The following is a 21,717-nucleotide window of genomic DNA, read 5'->3' on the forward strand; positions in this document are numbered from 1 at the left end:
CCCCGCTCACCCCCGTCGTCCCCTCCCACATCTCTGCTCGCCCCTGTTGTCCCCTCCCACGTCCCCACTCGCCCATGTCCTCGCTCACCAATGTCATCCCTTTCCGTGTCCCTGTTCACTTGTCTTCCCCTCCTATGTCCCCACTCACCCCCGCCATTCCCTCCTACGTCCCCGCTCGCCCCTGTCATCCCCTCAGACATCTCCACTCACCCTGTCATCCCATCGCCATGGCCTTACTTGCCCCTGTCTTCACCTCCCATGTTCTCGCTTGCCCCCTGTTGTCCTCTCTCATGTCCCCTCTCCCCCCCGTCGTCCCCTCCCCACGTCCCCGCTCCACCCATCGTCCCCTCCCACGTCCCCACTCACCCATGTCCTCTCTTACCCCCATCATCCCCTCTCATGTTCCCTCTCACCCCCCTCTCTCTTCATCTCCCTTCTTCCAGCCTCCTCCCAGATCGTGGCCCATTTCCCCCATATCCCCCCATTACTATGCTCTCTCCACAGCCCCATACCCCTGCACACAGCCCTGCTCCCCCTCACACCCTGACACAGCCTCATTCCCCAGCAACTCCTCCCCCACGCCACGGCCCACTATCCCAGTCCACTTTTGCACGTTGACTGTAGGCCACGTCTCAGGAAGCAGACCGTGGATATGGGAGGGAAGCAGCGTCGCATGGTGCGAGGGCACGTTGAAGAATGTGGCATGGGAGGAGGCTGGGGGCAGAGCGCCTGTGGGGATGAAGAAGCTCTGCAGGGGATGCGGTGGAGGAAAAGCACCCAAATCAGCCATGGCTCTGACAGAGGGAAAGAATGGCCCAGTGCTTTGGGCACTAGCTTGGGAGGCAGGAGGCCTCGCTGCAGTTCCTGCTGGCCTACAGAGGTCCTGGGGGCCCTTGGGCAAGTCTCTGTGCTCAGCTCCCCATCGGCAACCTGAGGCTAGCAGCACTGCGCGGGCGGGGAAGTTATGGGGATACACATGTTAAAGACTGGGAGTTGGTCATATAGCATCAGAGACTGTAAGGCCAGGATGGATCTCTAAGATCAGCCCTCACCTCCTGCCTGGCACTGGCCAGGGACCGGCTGTGCTGTAGTGGGGCCGGATCACGCCGGAATGGCGGACCAGCACTTTGGCTGCATGGGGGAGCCGTTTTGTTGTCAGAAGGGTGTCCTCTGCAGAGCACGACCTCGCAAGTACGGGGGGTGTTAGGTCACGCTGGTGGGGGTGTTCTGGCAGATGGTTTCACCACTGGGAACTGTTATTTCTTCCCTGAGCCCATCACTTCTGCTTGAGCTAGGGCAGATCTTGTAGTGGGGGACCTAAGACCGTTAAGTCTAAGCTAACGAAGACTTTGGTCTGGGTTTCTATTGAGCGTTGTTTTATAGAGGAGAGCTCTCTCTAGCTTTGTATGAAATCCCTCTGCCAGAGGGCAGCATCCTCACTGTGGCTGCAGGAGGGGAATGAATGACTGACTGCACCTCATGGGGGGATTGCTCTGAAAAAGGGCCCATTGCTGCTCACCTTGAATTTCTTCCGAAATTCCTTGTCCGCCTGCTCTTCTTTCTTGCACTGTTTGAGATTCTTCCCATGTTTCCCGCTTAGCTTTGAAATCTGGGATTTTCTGCAGAGCCAGGAAAAGTCACAATGATCTTCCGGAATGTTCAGGAGACCAAACGTTTTCCACCCCCGCCCCCCAATCCTCCCTTGTCATCCATGGCAATAACACCGCATCCCATTTCCACTGCTGGGGATGCCCCACTACAGCCCAGGGTCTCCATCCGTCCAGGCTTTGGGGCTGCATTCCAAACCAGCCGAGAAGTTAAACTGTTTGGGCCGGATTCTCCACTTGGTTCTGTGTCAGCTTTACGCTAGCGCAATGGAGCACAGAATCAGTGCCTTTGTGTTGAAGTTCGTCGGCCCAGCCGTGTGTTCAGGTATTTACTCCGGCACAGAGCCCGAGTGAAACATCCCCGGCCTGTTTTGCACTCCCGTGCTCTGGTGTAAATGACTGTGCAAGAGGCAGGGCTATAGTGAATCGAGCCCGTAGATGGCCTGGAGAATCATTCTGCACCGATCCCTGTTCTAAGCTAAGATATATTCCATGCAAAGGACCACAGCAAGCCCTGGCTTTGATGCAGGGTGAAGGTAAAGAAACTACAACTGGAAATTCCAAAGGTGAAGGCTCAATTCCTGTCTTTAACTTCACCCAGGTGGGGGCCTCTCGTTCAAAGTTGAACTGCAAAGTCAAATGTGGGGTTATAACCATCAGGCTTCTTTATGATACAGACTGTTTTCTGATATTAGAGCTACCGGGCTCTCACTTCCATCTGAATAACGAGGACTCGGAGAACCAATGCCCCACCAGAACCCTGAGGCCCAGACTGAGCCAGCAATCCCATGGGCTATGAGCAGGGGGTTGGACAAGATGACCTCCTGAGGTCTCTTCCAACCCTAATATTCTATGATTCTATGGGGAGAGCGGGTCAGGAATTTTTCATCCAAATAGTGGGAAATGCAGCTTTTTGGTCATTCAGAATTTTCAGTGGGAAAATCTCAATCTCAAATCTTTGCTGAATTCTTAATTTTCCATCAGAAAAAGTAAAACAAAGTATTTCATTTCAGGTAGGGCCGAAACATTTGGGTTTGTTGAATTTTAATACAGCCAAATGCACAGTTATACATAGAGTCCTACCAAATTCATGGCTGAGCTTACCGAGCAAAAATCATGTTACTTCTATGCAGTTGCCTTTATCAACCAAACAGTGCTTCCCTTCTGCCTGCCCAGATTGGCCAGAGGACGGGGAACGGCACCAGCACACACATAGGCGTATGGACAGGGACTGAGCCCAGCGCCCCTAGGGACACACAGGGCATTTAGCACAGAGCCCCAGTAAGAGAAGTTTGTGTTGATCCCGTGAATGAGGAGCTCAGTTTTCTGTCCTGTTTTAGCCCAGCTGGAAATCTCTACCCAGAGCCATGTGTACTCTGCAGTTCCACAGCTGTGCAGTTTAGGCCTGGTCGACACCCAAAAATGAGACCCACCTAGCGACATCGCTCAGGGCTGTGAAAAATTTCAAACCCTGTGAGACATGGGTGCATCAACCTAGCCCCAGCTCGAGACGCAGCTAGATCAACACAAGTGTCTGTCAACCCCACTACTGCTTCGTGGAGAGGAGGGTGAACTGCCCTGACAGAAAAATCCCTTCCGCTGGTGTGGGGGGCGGGGGTGGAAAACGCTGGGTCTCCTGAAAAAGAGAGAACTTGGGAAATGTGACCTGACCGCTGGCTGCCTGAGGCTGTTACGGGGCCTCTCTGCCGGTGCCCAGAGCAGAGGACGCTGTTGGAGCCCTCGCTAGGCTTATGCTATAGCCGCAGGCTTATAGCTCTCAGTCCCCCGGGGCTCAGCTAAAACAGTGGCCCTTGCAGAAGCACCGCAAATGCCCTAGGCGATTGCCAGTGTTTAGGCATGTGGGTAGCACTGAATTAATAAATCCATTGATTACCTGGGCTCAGCGGGCGGTGGGGGAAATCTGTCAGGGGTCAGCTTGGCACCTGCACAAACAAACGGAGCATGGAGAAGTCAGTGAGGCTGGTGTGGCAAAGCCGCGTGCTGAGACGAGCTCAAAGGGGTGGCTGGCGGGAATGCTTTGCCGGCATCGGAGGTGGAGGCTGGGTCCCATTCAGCCCTCTGAGCCTGTCCCCCAGGGCTTTACCCTGGCTTCTCTGTGCCAAACGATGGGGCTTCCTATGTGGAGATGACACCACAGCTAGACCCATCTCGCTGTCAGGAAGGCTTTCTTGATGTGCAGCTTACATTTACCCTGTCCCTCTCCCCCTTGCAGGGGGCATCCTGGACTGGCAGGAGAGCACTGAATGCCCTAGTAGGTTCACTGGGGAGGGATAGCTCAGTAGTTTAAGCATTGGCCAATTAAACCCAGGGTTGGGAGTTCAATCTTTGAGGGGGCTGTTTAGGGAACTGAGGCAAAAATCTGTCTGGTATCAGCCCTGCTTTGAGCAGAGCATTGGACTAGGTGACATCCAGAGGTCCCTTCCAACCCTAATATTCTATTTCTTTTTTGCCCTTATGGGATAGCTCAGTGGTTTGAGCATTAGCCTGCTAAATACAGGGTTGTGAGTTCAATCCTTGAAGGGGCCACTTAGGGATCTGGGGCAAAATCAGTACTTGGTCCTGCTAGTGAAGGCAGGGGGCTGGACTTGATGACCTTTCAGCTCTAGGAGATAGAATATCTCCATTAATTTTTTTTTTTTTATTCTTCCTTCTATGATGTCCTCTGCAAATACCTGGAGACCTTTGCTGTTGCTTAGCCAGTCTTTAAGAAGGGTCAGTAATCAGTCTCTCCAGCCCCTTCACTTTGGTTCTAACCCTCCCCACTCCAACCAGCGCTTCCCCAGAATCCCACCACGTCACCATAATAACACTGTAACCCCGCTAGGCAGCACTGTTGGTCATCCGCGTGCTGACTGTGCATTCACTCACTCTCCTAGCCTCTGCCCCGCAGGAAACGGAGACCGAGGACTTCACCGCAGGGGTTCACAGGGCCACCTTGGTGCTTTGCAGAGGATTTTGGGTGTTCAACCAAGAAGGGGAATTTTCAAAGCAGAGGTGGATGGTGCTTTGGCTTTAAAAAACTGCTCTTAGCACTGGGTGTCCAAGCTGACTCGGGACTCAGCTAGGCCCCGGCCCCTGAGGTTTCCAAACCTCACTGCTAGAGGGCGCTGTGCTCTCCAGGTGCAGCTGTTATCCTTGGGTTAGACCCAAAATCCTTTCTCTTGTACCCAAGGATAACAGCTGCACCTGGAGAGCACAGAGCCTAGATATCATTGCCTTCCGCATCCACCCCAAGGTCTCAAGCCCCTTCAGCCACCTGCTCATGGGCACCTGTGGCTGCTGGGACAGTACCACGACCTCTCTGGTGCCTGAATTCCTAGGAGAAGTGGACGGGGGTGGGCACCTTGGTGCCAGTCTCTGACAGTGCTAACACAGCCCCTTTTCCCCACGCCGTGCTAGCAGGCTGCAGAAGCACAAGACGCAGTTTCTATTCGCTCTGACTTGAGTTCTCAAAAGCTCGGCCAGGTGCTATTTGGGCCCCCACTCAGGGGCATCCCAGAGTTGGTATTTGGCCACATTCAAGCTGTCTGAGCGCCAGAGGTGTGTGGCATCTCCCCGGGTCTGGGTTGACCAGAAATGTCTTTGATGCACACAGGGAGCGGGGGAGAGGGGTCAGGTTTGCACACTCACTTTTCAGAGTGGAGCTGCACACTACGCTCGTAGTGGATGGTGAGCTCCTCGTGAGCTGTGCTCTGAATAGCTATTAGTGGGCAGTGGCCACCTTTTAATTTGCCGTGCTGGCTACACACTCCATAACCCCCGCTCCAGTCTGGGGTACGTACCTGTTCCAGAGCGAGGACTTGCTGGAAGCCGGGAAGCAGGTGATAATGGACGTCTTTTCCCTTTGCCAATTGGCCCAACCGCTTCCACATCATCATAGATCTGCTCTTGGTCACTGAGGCAGCAGAGAAAATGGGATTAGGAAGCTGAGTGGTGGCGGGTGTGATTGCCGTGCGAGAGCCGAGTTGAACAGACTGTCACAAACATCAGCACTGCAAGTGGGTGGATGACAAGGGGCAAGAGGCCAAAATGTGCCTGGGGCTGGCCGTGGGCTGCAGCAGGGATAGGGACCTGCAACACTGTAAGGCACCAAAAGGAGTGGAGCTTGGGGCTGCAGGCTGCGCCGTCATTCTGCAGAGTGCTCTGCAAGGGCCTGCAATGCTGCGCCTCCCTTATAGCCATGAACCGCAGCAGGGTGTGTGCTGGACAGCAATCGGTACCTGAGCTGCAGAGGGAGCCCAGCACCAGAGGTGCCCCAGTCTCCCACACGAGACACCTCGGGCTGCTGCGGCTCTCCAGGCGCTCCCATGGATTTCGTTTGGAGATCAGGGTGCCCAGCACCCCGGAGGTCTGATTCTCCTCTGCCCTGCAGCTTGTGCACCATTTAATCTCGTGAAACACCCCCAGAGCAGAATGGCGGCACTGAGCACTGGTGGGCATGACTGCCCAACGGGGAGTCCAGCCCAAGGGGTCTCACATCGGGCACCCAGAAACTGCAGCATCCAAAAACTGGGGCCACTTCTGAAAATGCTGGACTGTATCCCCAGCTCTGGCCCTTGGTCGGCAGCAGCCCATCCTGTAGGTGGGGCTGCAAAGCATGAATAAGAAAGAATTACCATCTCAGTACTTCCCCCGCCGAACTCGGGACACGAGGAGACGGAGCAGCTTGAGATGAAAGTCGCACTGGGGAAGACACAGCAGAATTTGGCTTCAGGTGACCTATGGCAAAGGTTGTGGGGACGGGGAGGGGTAGAGGGGAAAGCCAGTTCACTGATGGCTTCAAGCCAGTTTCCTGGGTTTGACAGAGCAATGCAAACCTCCAACCCCACCAAGAAACTCGTGTTTAGATTCCAGATCTGCCCCTGACCATTCTGTACGCAGGGGCATGCTGCCTTCCCCACTGGAGAGGGCTGTGCCCAACCACACAGTCATGGACTCCTCCATAGTCCCCTGGCCGGGGCAGTGCTCCGGTCTCTTAATAATGCTGCCTCACTGGTCACCTTGCTGTTTCAAAAAGGCTCCTATTAAAATGCTCCCACCCCATCACTGCTCCCAGGAATTCCATTCAGACAAGTCCGCCCCTGGGATGAACTACAAGGACTTTCACTGGCTCGAAACAATACACACAAATCCCAGCACAGCGAGGGACTCCCAAGTCAAAAGCTACACCCAGTCCACTCGTTCCATCTTGGGTTCAGTAGCCAAGTAATTGCAACTGCAGCTGCTGCCCGATGACATGTCTTTATACAGCATCGTCAGCCCCAAGCAATGAAAAACCATGAATCAGGCCCCCCAAAATCTCGAGATTGGCTTAAAAATCATGAGAGGGTTTTTTAATACTAATAAATCTGGGGTTCTTTTTGTTCCTGGTTGTTGCTCTTTTAAGTCACTCTCTGGCCATGTTTTCAAACTTTCCTCAAAAACCAGTGGGGCTAGAAAGTTACTTTTCTTTTTAAATGCAAGCTGACCACGTGACTCATGAGCTGGGGCTTTACGAAGTGCACTAAATATCACCCCACTTGTGTGATAAAATTGTGACCGTTCGCAACACTGTGTGCCAGTCCTTCAAGGTGCAGTAACCACAGCCCCCTCCCCCAGTTCTTCACACTCCATCCATCACAGGCTTCCATCAGCCCTGGGAAGAGGGGAGGGAGAGGCCAGGCTCCAGGGCGTATGGGAACAGAGCAGAACTGACCCCTAATAGTCCCTGTCCATTGGCCCTGGGAGAAGGAGAGAAAAGGCAGCTGAGAAAGCCCTTGTCTATGGTAGAAGGGGTTTGCTGGAATGGCTACGCCGGCAAGTGGAGCTGCAGCTTAGACTGATAAAAGTGGATTGCAATCTTTGCCAAAACACTTCTATGGACAGAGTGATAAGCAGCACAGTCAGTATTTTTTAATTCTATGTGATGGGGGTTTCTGCCCCGTGCGCAGCTCCCATGCGCTACTAAACCAGAATCCTGGGAGTGCATCACTGGTGGCGATTAAGTTGATAGTTCTCCGAAGAACGTGAACGAGGCTCCACTTCCCTGCCACACCCTGCAGGCCATACGTCGCCGTACACCAGGATCCAGGATCATATTGACTGGCATTGACAATGGCTGCAGGAAGGCCCAGCCTCCCCCGACCCCAGAGAGAGCTACAATGACAACACACATCACACTCAGCCCATCTCATTCTATTATAGCTTCATTCCAGCTCTCTCCCTTCCATTGTCCAGAAATGGACCCTCCCCAGGCCCGGCTCCCTAACGGCCCTGGACTGACCCCCTTCCTATATCCAGCGCTCCCCTGGACTGACTCCCTTCCCCTGCCAGACCCTCACACACCTGGGTCCCCAGCTCCCAGACCGGGCATTAAGTTCCAGGGTCTGGCGCCCCCTGGTGGCTGTCCAGAGGACAGTAGCATTGCTGTTTGAAATGCCTTTGCTGAAACGTGGAGTCAGAAAGGCTGGGACAATTTAAGTGTTTTTAGACACCCCCCAAGTAAAGAACAAATCAGCTTCCAGCCCAAAGACCCCATGAAGGCAGAGAGGGCTGGACTTGCTGTGAGGAAGCTTGAGTGATCGGAAATAAATCCAGTTCCCTTCCCTTAGAAGGCAAGCCAGGCATTTCTTCAGCCACAATGGGAAGCCTGTGAAGTTGCAAGTGAACTGGACAAGGGCGCTCCCTAGGTAAGGATTGCCGTGAACAGACTGTTCCCATATTTACCAGCTTCTCATGCTGTCTGGAGCACAGCAGCAGGCGGTTACAGAGCCCCTGGAAGCACAGGAGAAGCTCTTCCAGCCATCCAGGAACGTGCTGTATGAATGCACTTAGCCCAGGGACACTCCGAACCCAGGGATCAGCTCACAGGCATGTCTGGCCATTGCATGGTAAACTGATACAAGACGACATGGCACTGGACACAAGAGATGCAGATGCCAGGGCTCGGATGTGAGGAGAGGCCAAGCTAGATTCTCTACGTTATAGATTTGTGTCTGAAAAATGAATTCAGCCCAACCGAGGCAAAACCAGTAATGGGGGGTGGGGACACCTGCACAGCAAAGAAACGACAAACAGCAGGAAGAGAGGACAATGCAGAAACTATTGTGTATTGAGATTACTGTGTATCATTGTTGTGCGATAGCCAGGGTGTGAGGGCAGAGAGATGTGTCCAACTGACTGCACAGGTAACAGAACAAGGTCCATTTGGATGAAGGCAAAAGAGACCAGCACACCTGACGTATCCATAGTCAGTATTATCGGTGCAGATAGAACACCAGGAAAACAGCGACGCGTGGGTCCTGGCAAGCAGCCAGGTATGGAAATTCTGTCTCAAAAAGGACTGTCTTGTGACCTAATAGCTGCACCAATTACTGACAAGAGGCAAACCCAGCTTTGCAACAGTGTGAAGTCAAACTAAGGTTATGTGATGATTCTTATCAGTGAGCTGTACATGTATGAATTACAATTACGGGCTTAACTTTGAAGTGGTAAAAGGGTTACAGGAACCACTTGTTTCAGCTGAAGCCTGTAAGGAAAAGATTCTAATTACAGTGATGGGGAACCTGTCTGCAAGACATCTCAGAGTGAAAATGCACCAGGACTGCACTACAACTGATGCAGGAGAAGAGCGTGGCTGACACCAGGATTATATTATGGAGTTAGGCTCTTGCCTGATGATCAAGATAGCTCAGCATTTAGGGGCACCTCCTTACTACTCCTAAAAACAGGGTTTGATTCCCTGCTCCCCCACACAGGGTCTGTGTGATCTTGCATAAGTCACTCCCTCTCTCTTTGCTTATCTTCCCCATCAGTACAAGGGCTATAACAGCACTGCCCTACCCCAGGGGATGTAGTGAGGATAAATACATGAATGATTATGATGTGCTCAGATGTTACAGCAGTGGAGGCCCGAAGTACCTGAGACCAGCAGAGAGCTGTTTGGAGGAGGGCCCCAAGTCAGGGGTGCCAGAATGGGGAGGTGGGAGGGCCATGCCTGTCCACTTTTTAACATGGGTGTAGCAGCCTTGGGCAGGCGTGGAGGTGTGGCAGGAGAGTTGATAAGCTGGGTGGCACACCTTGAGAGGTAGAGACATGGGCTGGGTCTGCTCTCGGGCACCCCAGTCCCCTGCCCAGCGCAGGTGGCGCATTCAGAGCTCCCCACAGCTCCTCTGGCTCCCTGGGTGGCCCTTGCCATGGCCAGGCTCTGGCTTCCGGCCTGGCCAGGGGGCAGGGCCCTGAGGGAAGAGGGGGGCAGGGGACAAGGCCACAGCTCTGGCACCAATGGCACCACCACTTCTACACAGGCTCTGGTGCTCCTGCCTCAGGTTTAAGACAGTGGAGCACGAACTGGCTGAAGGGCCCAATGTCCATCCTTCAGAGCAGCGCAAAGAACAACAAAGACCCCAGCCAGCTTGTGGAACGAGGGCGTTGTGAAAAGAGCTGGGACCAGCAGGGCAGTGATCTTATGCAAGTTGCTTAGACCCTGAGGACCTCAGCAGAGTGCTATTCCCTGCCTACCAGGGGAGGAGTGTTGTCACATCAAGCCAACACAAAAGTCTTTGCAGTCATTAATACCAAAGGTGGCTTGTGGCAATTCAGGTTGGACACAAAAAGCAGGAACATGACAACTGTCTGGGCCCCACTTGGATGCTCCTGCTGGCTCCGAATACCCTTCGCAATTCCACCCATTCCACAAAAGTATTGAGAGCATACAGGGCTGCACGGGGAGAGATTGTTCCCGCTGAGTTACTGCCAGCTACAGAGAAGTTCCTTAGTTCCCTAAGCCAACCAGTGCATAAGCAGCTCTCTCCAGCTCAGTGGAGGAGATCTCCATCACTTCCTAACTAGGCACCGCTCTGGGCTTTCTTTCACTACAGGCAGATTTAAAAAATAAACAAACAAACAAAAACAAAAACAGTCATTTCTGAGTCCTCATTAACTTCCTCCATCTCCTCATTTATTAATGGATCAACTTCCTCTCTAATTCTTCTCCCATCCTCTTACGTTTATAAAATCCTCCTCCTCTTTGCCACAACCTCGTCTTCCCCTAAAGTCTCAACACTTCCACTCACAAGAATTCCAGATCCTAATTCAGCAGCTTTTCCTTCCTGCACTATTGACTCCCCGTCCTGTAGGACAGCTCTCCTCTAGCTGCCTGGGGATTCTCATGTAACACTCCTGGACATACCATGCCTCATGCCTCTCACTGGCTCTGGCGCAGGATAAGCATGTGCTCTGATAGCAGCAGCCTTCCAGAACCTCTCTAGATCCACCTCCGGAGGGCGCTGGGGTTTCATTGGCTTGAGTCCCAGTGCGGTTGCATGTGGCAGCGGCTTTCTCTTGGGAACCTTAGGTTGCCATTTCTCTGATACGCTTCTTGGAGTGTCCAGTAGGGATGGGATGGCTGTTCCTTTGGCAGGAACCAGGGGGGCACCAGCATTTACTCCTTGATTCCTAGCATGCTTGATCAGTGGCCAGGTCTGATGAGTCTGGCTTCTCTGAGGAAGGTTTGAATTCCTCCTTGTGCCCTTTTGTTCAGGGGGTGCCTCTTGTATTCCTGTTTGCAGACCGGCTGGGTGGAGGCTGGATTCCATAACATTTCTATCCTTGGAGTTAGCCATCCAGGCGGGGTCTTCACAAAGGGGCCCCAAGCCTGGAACGTCATCCTGAGAGAAAGGAGCATTTTTCAAACCCATCCTCTTGGCTTTGGGTAATTTAGTAGATTGGTCCCTCTCAGATCCAGGTTTAAGTGCGTGTGTCTCCTCCTTTGCAAGTGAGTCTGCAAGCTGAATCCCTGGCCTGTTGCTTGTTTCAGGGAATTTTTGCCTGTTCTCTTGGAACTTGGCCCGTAGGCGTTTAACACGTTCTCCTTCCTAGGACAGAGTAGACAATGTTAATTTTCACGTGTCTGAGGATCATTCAGGACAGTTCTAGGCAATCAACCTGAAAATGTCCATGGAGTAAAATTAATCAAAACCACAAACATTTCACATCCCACCTGTCAAATGATGGATGGAATAGCTCAGTGGTTTGAGCATTAGCCTCCTAAACCCCGAGTTGTGAGCTCAATCCTTGAGGGGGCCACTTAGGGATCTGGGGCAAAATCAGTACTTGGTCCTGCTAGTGAAGGCAGGGGGCTGGACTTGATGACCTTTCAGGGTCCCTTCCAGTTCTAGGAGATAGGATACCTTAATTTATTCTTTATATTATAGTAACAGGTAGCGGTCCCATTATAAAAGATTCTGCACATAACCGGAGGGAAAGAGCCTACAGTCCAAACAGCCAAAGGGGCCCTGCAGCGGCTGTGGAGCCATGGGGCCCCGATGCTGATGGCACTGGCTGAATGATCTCAGGGCTGAACCTCCTGCTTGTTCTGGGGATGGAGGCAAAGATAAGCACCCGGCCCCCAACAGAACAACCTGGAGAAGCTCCATGGGTCACTCTTGGGGAGTTTTTCTCCCCTGTTCCTTGTCCCTCGGTGCCCTCCCAAGGGGTTCCAATGGGAGGGGCACTCTGGCCCCATAGGGTTACTTCATATTGGCACCAACATAGTGAAAAGTAGAATTTAGTATCCAAACACTGCACAGGGCTAGGAGGGGAGCAAAGGGCCTAGTCCTGCTCCCAAGCCCAATCAAAGTCAACACCAAAATGAGTAGGGTTACCATACGTCCAGATTTTCCCGGACATGTCCGGCTTTTGGGGCCTCAAATCCCCGTCCGGGGGGAAATCCCAAAAAGCCGAACATGTCTGGGAAAATAGGGAGGGGCCAGCTCCGCTGGGTGCTGGGCCGGGGGCCGGGCCGGGGCCGGCACCCCAGGGCCCGAGCCGAGCCAGGCTACAGACGCTGGGGCCGGGGCCAGGGCTGGCCGCCGGAGGGAGCCGCTCGACTGGGCCGCGCCTCCTCCCCCCACCCGCCCCAGCTTACCTGCTGCCTGCTTCAGGCTTCCCGTGAATCAAATGTTCGCGGGAAGCAGGGGAGGGGGCGGGGACTTTGGGGAAGGGGTGAAGTTGGGGCGGGGGCGGGGCTGGGGGCAGGGCCGGGGCCCTGTGGAGTGTCCTCTTTTTGGACACTCAAAATATGGTAACCTAAAAATGAGGGGAGGCAGGAGACAGCCGCATTCCCTCTCCATCCTGCTCCTCATCTCTCTGGGATCTGAGAAGTGAGACCATCTCACTGCAAAGCGATTCCCAGGGAACCTGTCAGCCTGGCCGCTGTGTGAACCGAGAGCCCGCTGCTGCCTGGGGCGCTGGCTGCTGCATGGCTGGGCCTCTCTTGACCGGTAATGCAGAGTTGCTGGTGTTGGCTGCACCCTATTACAAGTGCAATTTCCGGTGCAAAGTATTTGTGCCCTAAAACCAGCTTGCTCTTAGGTGCATCCTTTGGGTCACACACCCCTTTGAAAAATTCCCTCCTGGGGGCAGCTGACTGGCCATGGCTCTAGCAGGCACAAAGTTTGGCAGCTCACTTGTACCCCAGTTGCACTTTTCTTTGCAAAGCCTGGCAGGCGCAAATTAGGGTTACCATCCATCCGGGTTTCCCCGGACATGTCCGGCTTTTTCAGCTTTAAATGGCCGTCCGGGGGGATTGCTAATAAAGTAGAAATGTCCGGGATTTCCCCCTTCCCCTCATGCAGAGTGCGGCGCGGCTGATTGGACGGTTGGGCCTGATTGAAAGCCGCTCGCAACCACTGGGTCCTCTAGCAGCCAGAGTCCCTCCCCCTCCCCCCGCTCCCTCCTCCCCCGCAGAGCACCGCGGCACAGTGTTTGGGTCCACGTGGAGCCCGCAGCTCTTCCTCTGCCGGGTGAGCCGGGGAGCAGGGCAGGCAGGGGGGGTGCAGAGGCTGCAGGGCAAGTGGGGAGCAGGGGACACAGAGGCTGCAGGGGTGAGGGGTTGCAGAGGCTGTAGGGCGAGTGGGGAGCAGGGAAGCACTTAGCAACCCCCAACCAAGATCAGAGAGGGAGGGAGGAGGAGAAATGCAGGATGCTCAGAGGAGGGGGCAGAGTTGGGGCAGGGACTTTGGGGAAGGGGTTGGAATGGGGGCGGGGAAGGGGCGGAGTTGGGGCGGGGGCGGGGCCCTGTGGGGTGTCCTCTTTTTTAAATGTTTGAATATGGTAACCCTACCCAAATGCCATTTGCACCTGTTGCTATGAGTGCAATAGCCTGATTCAAGGGTGCCAACTGAGGCTGCCCTTTGGGACCCACGGCCCCACTAGTGAGCGCTGCAGCTGCAGGCAGAGGCAGTCCCAGTTGCATGCCTCTGCTCATCTCCTTGCTGTTGCTGTCACCGCCATCTGGGAGAGTGAGTTCTGTATTTGTGTGGGAGGAGCTCCCCATGCTTTTCAGAGCAGTGCCTGGAGAGTTTCCTGTGCGGTTCCTATTGTGCTGAGCACACACTGTGAAGTGGGGCAGGCTGGTAACTGCACCAGCGAGGGGCTGGCCCCTACCACAGCATTTCAGAGGTGCCCAAATGGCCTAGAAATCTCTGTGTTGGAAATCCCCGGGGAATGGCTGCAAAGAAAAGGGCCTTTGACTGCTTTTGGGCTAGCACTGCCAAACTAGTGCATGTCGGGAGAGCAGCGGGTATAATGTAGTTGGAATTTTGTAAAGCTTGTAGTTGTAAATTTTGTATAGCATGGACCACATCCCCACAAAGGGGTGATCTCGTGAGCTGCCCACCAGTCATTTCCCAGACCATGCAATGCTGATTTTGTCCCTTTACAAAACAGCTAATCAGCATGTTTGGATTTGCTCTCTCAAAGTCACTGGATCTGTCTCTTCCCCCTGCTACTCCCAGACTTAAATTGTACTTTGTACTTGTACGTGATTTCCTTTTACAGATGAGGGATTGGACACAAAGAAGTTAAAGGCAACATTTTAAAACTTGAGTGCTTAAATGTAGGCACCTAAATGAGTAGCCTGATCTTCAAAGGCGGGAGCACCCCAGCTTCCTTTGACATCAAGGGGAGCAGGCACGGAAGTAGCCACTATCCCCAGCAGTTGCAAGATGAATATTGTTACCGGCCAGCAGTAGCACAGATGGAGACAAAATGTGGCATCTGTCCTCCAAGCCTGGACTACCCAAAAGGCCAGGTGGCTTTTGAAGCAGCAACGGTATAAAACAGCTTTTTCACGATTCACAAGTGCAAATATTTGACCCAGAATTGCTTTTTGAACCACGCCAATGTCCATTTTGCAGCCATTTCATGAACTCAAAAAAAAAAAAAAAAAAAAAAAAAGGATGGAAAAAAAAAGTCTAGTTGTGAACTAAAGCTGCTGATACCCCCATATCCCGACCAAATATTCTACCTCCCTAAACTCCTCTTCTGTGTCACTCACGTACAGTAATCTTCTCTGCTTTCATAGATTTTAAAGCAAGAAGGGACCACAATCTTCTAGTCTGCCCCCCTGCACAAGGCAGTTTTGCCCTGTGATTCCTGCATCGAGCCCAACAGCTTGTGATTGAACTAGAGGGTAGCTTTGAAAAAGACATCACATCTTGACCTAGTTTGTTTAGTGTTGCTGTGTGCCTCTATCCAGCTTCTGGGTTTGACCCTGAGGTGGCTGCATTTCAGTGCTGAGTGAAGTGATCCCCGTTTGGTTTACATCTCACACTGCAAAGCAATTTGAGATCCTTTGGTGGTTCTTTATGCACCACATTGGACAAGTGCAAAAGTCCTATTGTCCATGGGGATGTCCTGCACAGTGCTTTTTGCTGCTCCTCTGACCCAGAGCAAGGTTCACCACCCTGTGTCGCTCTTGCTGAGTCTGGCTGGTAACCAGCTTGCAACGACAGGGCAATAAGTAAGACACTCCATCTTTCCTAGTGCTGTGGAGGGATCCTGCCCCACTACCTGTGCCCTGTTCTCCTCCCCTTGTGTTCGTCACAGACCAGGTGTGAACAACTGAGACACGGTAAATTACTCACCATTTTCTGTCACCAGGCACTTGCTTCTCTCCCCCTCTCTCCATGGAGAGTCAAATGTCCTCACGCAGAATTGCCTGTAGGAGGTTGGGATCCAGCATTTGTATGTAGCGTGGTCACCCTCTGCCTTTACTGCATCTTGAAACCAAAGGCTTTTGCCAGGTGCGTAGCAAGCGACTGTCTGACTTCAGGAAGTCGTTGTGGTCTGTATGACAAGCAGCGAGGGGCGGAGGAGCAGCTCTTTCTGACCTACCTTCAGTCAGTGCCAGAGTGGTAGCACCATGTCCTGCTAACGCTGAGCTGGGCGTAGCTACACAGCCTCGGTTGGAGTAGAGCTGGACAATTTTTTTCTGGCCAATAGAAATTTCATCCAAAAAATGCATCTTTCAGGGTCCAAAATTATTTGCAAATTTGGGTCGACTTTGGCAAATAGTTTGTCTGAAAAAAACCCCAAAACCCAAAATTGCAAATGTCAGCATGTTTCGTGTTGACATTTTCAAAACAAATCACTTTGAAACTTCTGTAGAAAATGTTGGCATTTCTTTCAAGCCAACATTCACAGTGTTTCATTTGACCTGAATTATGTCATTTTTTCTGGATTTTTCAGTTCAGCTACCAAACCCAAACCCCAGCTCTTCCCTTAGCTCTCATTTGGACGTAAGAACTGTATCTATCTTGATTTGAAGTTGAAGTCCGTGTTATTGGTTGTTGGCTGCGTGTGCTCTCTCTGCGTGCTGCACCAGCTCTGTGCAGGGCCGGCTCCAGGCACCAGCCTAGCAAGCAGGTGCCTGGGGCGGTCAATGAAGAGGGGGGAGGCACGTCTGGCCGTTCGGCGGCGGGGCCGTCACTCCCTCTCGGAGCGAAGGACCTGCCGCCGAATTGCCGCCGTGGAATGAAGCGGCGGTAGAGCTGCCGCCGCTTGCAATCGCAGCTTTTTTTTTTTTTTTTCTGCTTGGAGCTGCAAAAACACTAGAGCCAGCCCTGGCTCTGTGCAGACAGCCCATACTGCAGACCTCGGTTGAACTGCCCAAGAAGGCCACAGACTTGGTTCAGTAGCGAAGGCGCTCGGCCAGGTTTCTTGGCGACAAAGCACAGTACTAACACCTGGCAGCCTCTACAGGGCCACTAATACATGTATGCCCGTGACAATGGACTCCGCTCAGCGAGGGGCAGGACCTTCCACTCCCTGCTAGGCCAGACAAAGACACCCCCAATGTGGCCCCTTTTTTATGCTGATACAACCAAGTTACATATTGCCCCTCTGATGTGATTAGTTCCCATCCTTTTCCTTGTACATGTTGGCTCGATCAAAACATCTTCAGCCATCACCCTGTCATCCTACCATCTCTTTAGGAGGGGTCTGGGTGTCCTGTATTATCTTTGGGGAGTGTGTTTATACCATAACCTTGTATCAGGGTGTCTTGGTACCTCCCTTCTGGAATGTGTTTATGTGAATATCTAGTGCCTAAGAATGCTTGTGTTTTTGGAACGCAAGCCATGTTGTTGCCAAGTTCCTGTGCCGACAGTGCACCTGCAAGCAGGCATCTGTTTTATAACAGGGCCCAACTTTTGCTCATAGCCTGACTCTTGCTAACTTTGTTTTATATCAGCAGGGCCTGACTTTAGTTCAGGCCTTAGGCTTCACGCCAGGCCCCTTACAGCATGCCTCACGTCTCAGGTTCTCTCTTTATACTACAGTAAGATGGTTGCGCTCCTGTGAGTGACTGTCTGGGCAAGTTTTGTTAGTTAGTCGTATAGTTTTACAATGGCCAAACTGACCGCACTGCTCTTGCTCCTCAGAGGATCATGAGATTTGCAGAGCACAAGGCATTTGTGATCAGCAACTGTGTTGTCAGGGTGGGGAGTTGTTCCTGAGTGGGATGGTAACACAGTCACTCTCAAAGCACTTTCCAAAGGAGGCCAGTATCAGTACCCTTGTTACAGATGGAGAAACATAAAGTGACTTCCCAGAGTCACCCAGGGACAGAACTCAGGTATCTGGAGTCCCAGCCTGGAAGGTCTTAAATATGGCAGACTCCAGTCTCCTCCACATAGCTACCCTGCCTTTTGAAATGAATGTGCTAGGCCTTGTTTTCATCCACTGTTCTAAACACCAGACCTCATTCCCCTCCCATAGCCAGGAACAGAACCCAGGAGTCCTGATTCCAACTGCTTTGTACTGCTGTCGAGCGTAGCTCACAAGCAAAGTGTATGCCAGCTGAAAGGGTATCTGGTTGTGATGTAAATATGAGGGCTTGTATTTAAACCTTGCTGCTGATCCATGAAGGGACAGTATGGTTCTACATCAGGACTTTTTTTTTTTGTCAGTTCAGTTAAAGCAAATTTGTCAGTTCTGCTTAAAAGCAGATTTGCAAATGCAGATTTGCATCTTCTAAAACCTACCCAAAAAGTCAGATTGTTCTGCGAACAGGTAGGTCACCTGACAGCTTGGAGCAGAATCAAAGACTCACCCATAGCAAAACAACTCTTTCCCACAGGCCCCCTTGGGTGCACAGTAGAGCTACCCGGCTGCATACCCACTTCTCAGAAGCACTGAGACCCACTGCTGATAGCAGATAGCTACCTATGAATAATGTCAGTGCAATGAACAAGGAAAAGGAAGGAAAGGAATGATCTTGTGATCAAGGAAGTAGCTTCATACACCTGCTCCTCTTGAAATCTGGGCTCTGTCCCTGGCTTACCATAGACTTCCTATTGGCTGAGACATTTAAAACAGATCTGCTGCAACTGGTACCTGCTTCTGATCTTAATCTCACTGAGCCTCAGTTCTCTGTGCAAAAAGGGGAGGGGGGTAACAGTACTGCCCTGCCTCTGGGGGGTCGGACACATTAACTGACATTTGGGAAACAAATAACATGTGCTGTGTGGGTGACCTAGCACTGTATTGGGGGTTCTAGTAACAGTGAGAGGTTGGAAAGGTGCCAGAAGTGGAGGATGGGAACTGGGAAGGCTTATGGAGAGTTGTGGAGCAGGGCAGTTGCCACCTGGCTGGTGGCTGTACCACCTTGCTGGTTAAAGTGCCAGCTTTTTTTTCACTTGGGCACATTAGAGCTCTCGAAGGTGCCCCGCCCCGGCCTGTAGTCTGGACAGTGGTGCCATGTTAGGATAAGCTAAGAAAAATGATAAAATAACAGCAAAATACACGAATTGTGTGTAAAATGGCTCTCTAAACATGTTAGTAATAATTAGCTACGGTCAGCACTAAGACCATTCTTCTTGTTGCGGGGTGGCCAGTGGCCAGTTTTGCTGGGTCTCAGAGGCAGGGTGCAAGAGGGTAGGGAATGAATGGGCTTCCAAGGCAGGAGGCAAGCCCTGGTCTGCTTTTCTGAGCTCTAGGCAGAGAACACCCCGTGAACTTTAGGAAGAGGATGGGCTGGGGTTAAGGGTATGTCTACACTTCGGAGCAAGTAGAAACAAGCCTCCCCATCTGGGTCAACAGACCTGGGCTCGTGGGGCTCATGCTAGCATTCTAGAAATAGCAGTGCAGACAGCGCGCTGAAGTTGTACCTCAGGCTGGATCTCGGGCTCTGAAACCCACCCCACTCCCTAAGTGTCAGAGCCCAAGCGCCAGCCCGAGCCACAACTTCAGAAGCGCGTCAGCAGCACGAGCCTGTCAAACCCTGGCTAGTGGGCTCACTCCCACTCACTCCAAACTGCTGTGTAGACAGACCCAGAGACTTTAGGACTCGGGAGCTCAGGGTATAATTCCCTGCTCTACCACAGATTTCCCATGTGACCTTGGCCAAGTCACTTAATCCATCTGTGCTTCAGTTTCCCCAGCTGTAAAATGCAGACAATACTACCCTAGCTAGCCCGGCATCCTTTGATCCCTATTCCCTTTACAAACCCTTGATAAGGGGTGGGGCTAACTCAGGAAGAAGAGGGGTTTAAAAAGTCAGCTCCTAAGTGATCAGTGGGGCAGCAAATGGGAGTTTTTCAAGGGAATTTAGAGGGAGCGTGAGAGCCAGACACATCTAACAAACATATAGTCTAAACGTAGGCCAATAACCCCCTGAAAAACAAAGAACAAACAAACAAACAAAAACCCTGCAAGAGTCAAAATAATGCAAGCAGATGACAGAAGCAGGGTGGGGGGATCCAATTTATTGCACTGAATGGAGCATATACGATTATCTGCCTTGTGGGCAGGTAGTATATGTGTGCGTTTGGTGCATGCAGCTCCGAGCCCTCAGAGGCTGACTACTGGCTCTGGAGACCAGAGTGGCTGAACTGGAGGAGCTCAGGGAGACAGACCAGACTTTCCGGGACACAGCAGAGCAGGCCGAGCCCCAGTCTGGCAGCCTCTGGGCTGTTGGGGAGGATTAAAGTCTCGGGGAAGGAGAACATCAAGCTGGAACACAGGGAAACGATCCCATAGTTGGGACCCTTCTTCCCGATGTTGTCATGGTATCCTTGTGCACTGAGGACACCCCTCTGTGGGAGGGCACCCTGTTGTTAGGAAGAAACAGGAGACAGTAATGGGGGATTCAGTGATTAGAAGTATAGAGAGTTGGGTTGTGATGACCGGGAGGGGCAGGGGGTCTAAGGGCTCTGGCCATGGAGGGGGCCAGGGGGTCTTGGGTTACAGGGGGAGGGGGGCTTGGGGCTCTGGAGGGAGGGGCAGAGGAGTCTCGGGGCTTGGGCTGCAGAGGGCGGGGCAGGGAGTCTCAGGGCTCTGGCCGTGGGGGAGGAGCAGGGGGTCTCAGGGCTCCAGCCACAGAGGTGGATCAGGGGGGCTCAGGGCTCTAGCCACGGGGGGGGGGGGCAGGGGCAAGGGGGCTTGGGCTGCAGGGGGAGGAGATCTCAGGGCTTGGGGCCGTGGCAGGGGAGTCTCAGGCCGCGGAGGGAGGGATGGGGGCTCGGGGCTCCGGCCACAGAGGGGGGTGGATGGAAGGGGGGGTGGATGGAAGGGGCAGAGCCAGGGGCAAGCCTCCCCAAAGTGGGCTCCATCTGCCGCCCATGAGGAAAGGGCTAAATAACTCTCATAATGCTATTACATAACTCCATGGTACACCCACACTTTGAACACTGCAGGCAGTTCTGGTCGCCCCATCTGAAAAAAAATAGAATTAGAAAATGTACAGAGAAGGGCAACAAAAATGATTGGATGGATGGAACAGCTTCCGTATGAGGAGAGGTTAAGACTGGGATTCTTCATCCTAGAAAACAGATGACGAAGGGGCGCTATGAAAGGGGGCTATGAAATCATGGCTGGGCTGGAGAAAGTGAATAGCGAAGTGTTATTTACCCCTTCACATAACACAAGAACTAGGGGCCACCCAATGAAATGAATAGGCAGCAGGTTTAAAACAAACCTACTTCACACAATGCACAGTCAGCCTGTGGCCCGTTGCCAGGGGATGTTGCGAAGGCTAAAGGCAGGGGCGCCGGGTGCCATAGGCCAGGGAAGGCTAAGCCTCCCCTAACCTAGGCTAAAAAGCGACAGGGTCCTGTGGCACCTTATAGACTAACAGCCGTATTGGAGCATGAGCTTTCCTGGGTGAAACACCACACAGGACTCCTTGTCGCTTTTTACACATCCCGACGAACACGGCTACCCCTCTGATACCTACCCCAGGCTGTGCTTGGAGCTTGGGGCTTGGCCAGCGCTGCCACCAGCCGGCTGGGACTCCTCCAGCCATGGGGAGAGGGGGCCTCAGGGGCGGGGCCACTGTGGGGCGTCACGCGCTGCCCGTGGCTACAGGGTTCAAAAAGAACGAGAGAAGCTCCTGGAGGCAGGTCTGTCAATGGCTATTAGGCGGGAACCCCGTGCTCCTGGTGCCCCTGCCCGAAGCAGGGGAGGGCTCGGTCGCTGGCTCGCCCTGTTCTGTTCGCGCCCGCGCCCCCGCCCGCACCCGGCGCTGGCCCCTGGGGGAAGGCAGGTTGCTGGGCTCGCTGGCCCCTTCCTCTGGCCGGGGGGGGGGGCTCTGGGGCGGCCATATGAGCAGCAAGACTCCCCCCGCCCCGGAGACCCCCAGCGCTCTGGGCTCGACCGGGGCCACGTGGGCCTAGCGGGCGGGGCTGCGCGCCACGTTGCCGGGGGAGGGGGAGGGGCGATAGCACACGTGGGGCATAGATAGAATCATGAGGCGGGGGGGAACTGCGCGCGCGTTCCCGGGAAGGTCACGCGCGGTCTCGTCGGTGGGGCGCGCGGGCGGCTGGTG

At 53.2% G+C, this 21,717-nt stretch overlaps 1 protein-coding gene across 1 annotated transcript; it reads right to left on the reverse strand.

The window, feature by feature from the left end:
• Positions 1 to 487: 487 nt before the first annotated feature.
• On the reverse strand, positions 488 to 15,701 carry PRAM1 (PML-RARA regulated adaptor molecule 1). The gene is made up of 7 exons (XM_034755601.1): positions 15,536 to 15,701; positions 10,798 to 11,482; positions 6,245 to 6,311; positions 5,411 to 5,523; positions 3,502 to 3,550; positions 1,520 to 1,619; positions 488 to 748 (listed from the first exon to the last, which is right to left on the reverse strand). Exons 1-7 carry the CDS (start codon positions 15,536 to 15,538, stop codon positions 488 to 490), a joined length of 1,278 nt encoding a protein of 425 aa, XP_034611492.1. The 5' UTR covers positions 15,539 to 15,701.
• Positions 15,702 to 21,717: the final 6,016 nt, after the last annotated feature.

Source organism: Trachemys scripta, chromosome 22 (assembly GCF_013100865.1).
Source record: "Trachemys scripta elegans isolate TJP31775 chromosome 22, CAS_Tse_1.0, whole genome shotgun sequence".
NCBI classification, from domain to species: domain Eukaryota; kingdom Metazoa; phylum Chordata; order Testudines; family Emydidae; genus Trachemys; species Trachemys scripta.

Excerpts from the sequence above, each read along its gene's own strand:
- PRAM1 (XM_034755601.1), bottom strand. Across the intron at positions 1,620-3,501 it reads CCACCGCCCGCTGAGCCCAG|AAAATCCCAGATTTCAAAGC; the intron begins GTAATCAATGGA and ends CTGGCTCTGCAG. Across the intron at positions 749-1,519 it reads AATTTCGGAAGAAATTCAAG|AGCTTCTTCATCCCCACAGG; the intron begins GTGAGCAGCAAT and ends CATCCCCTGCAG.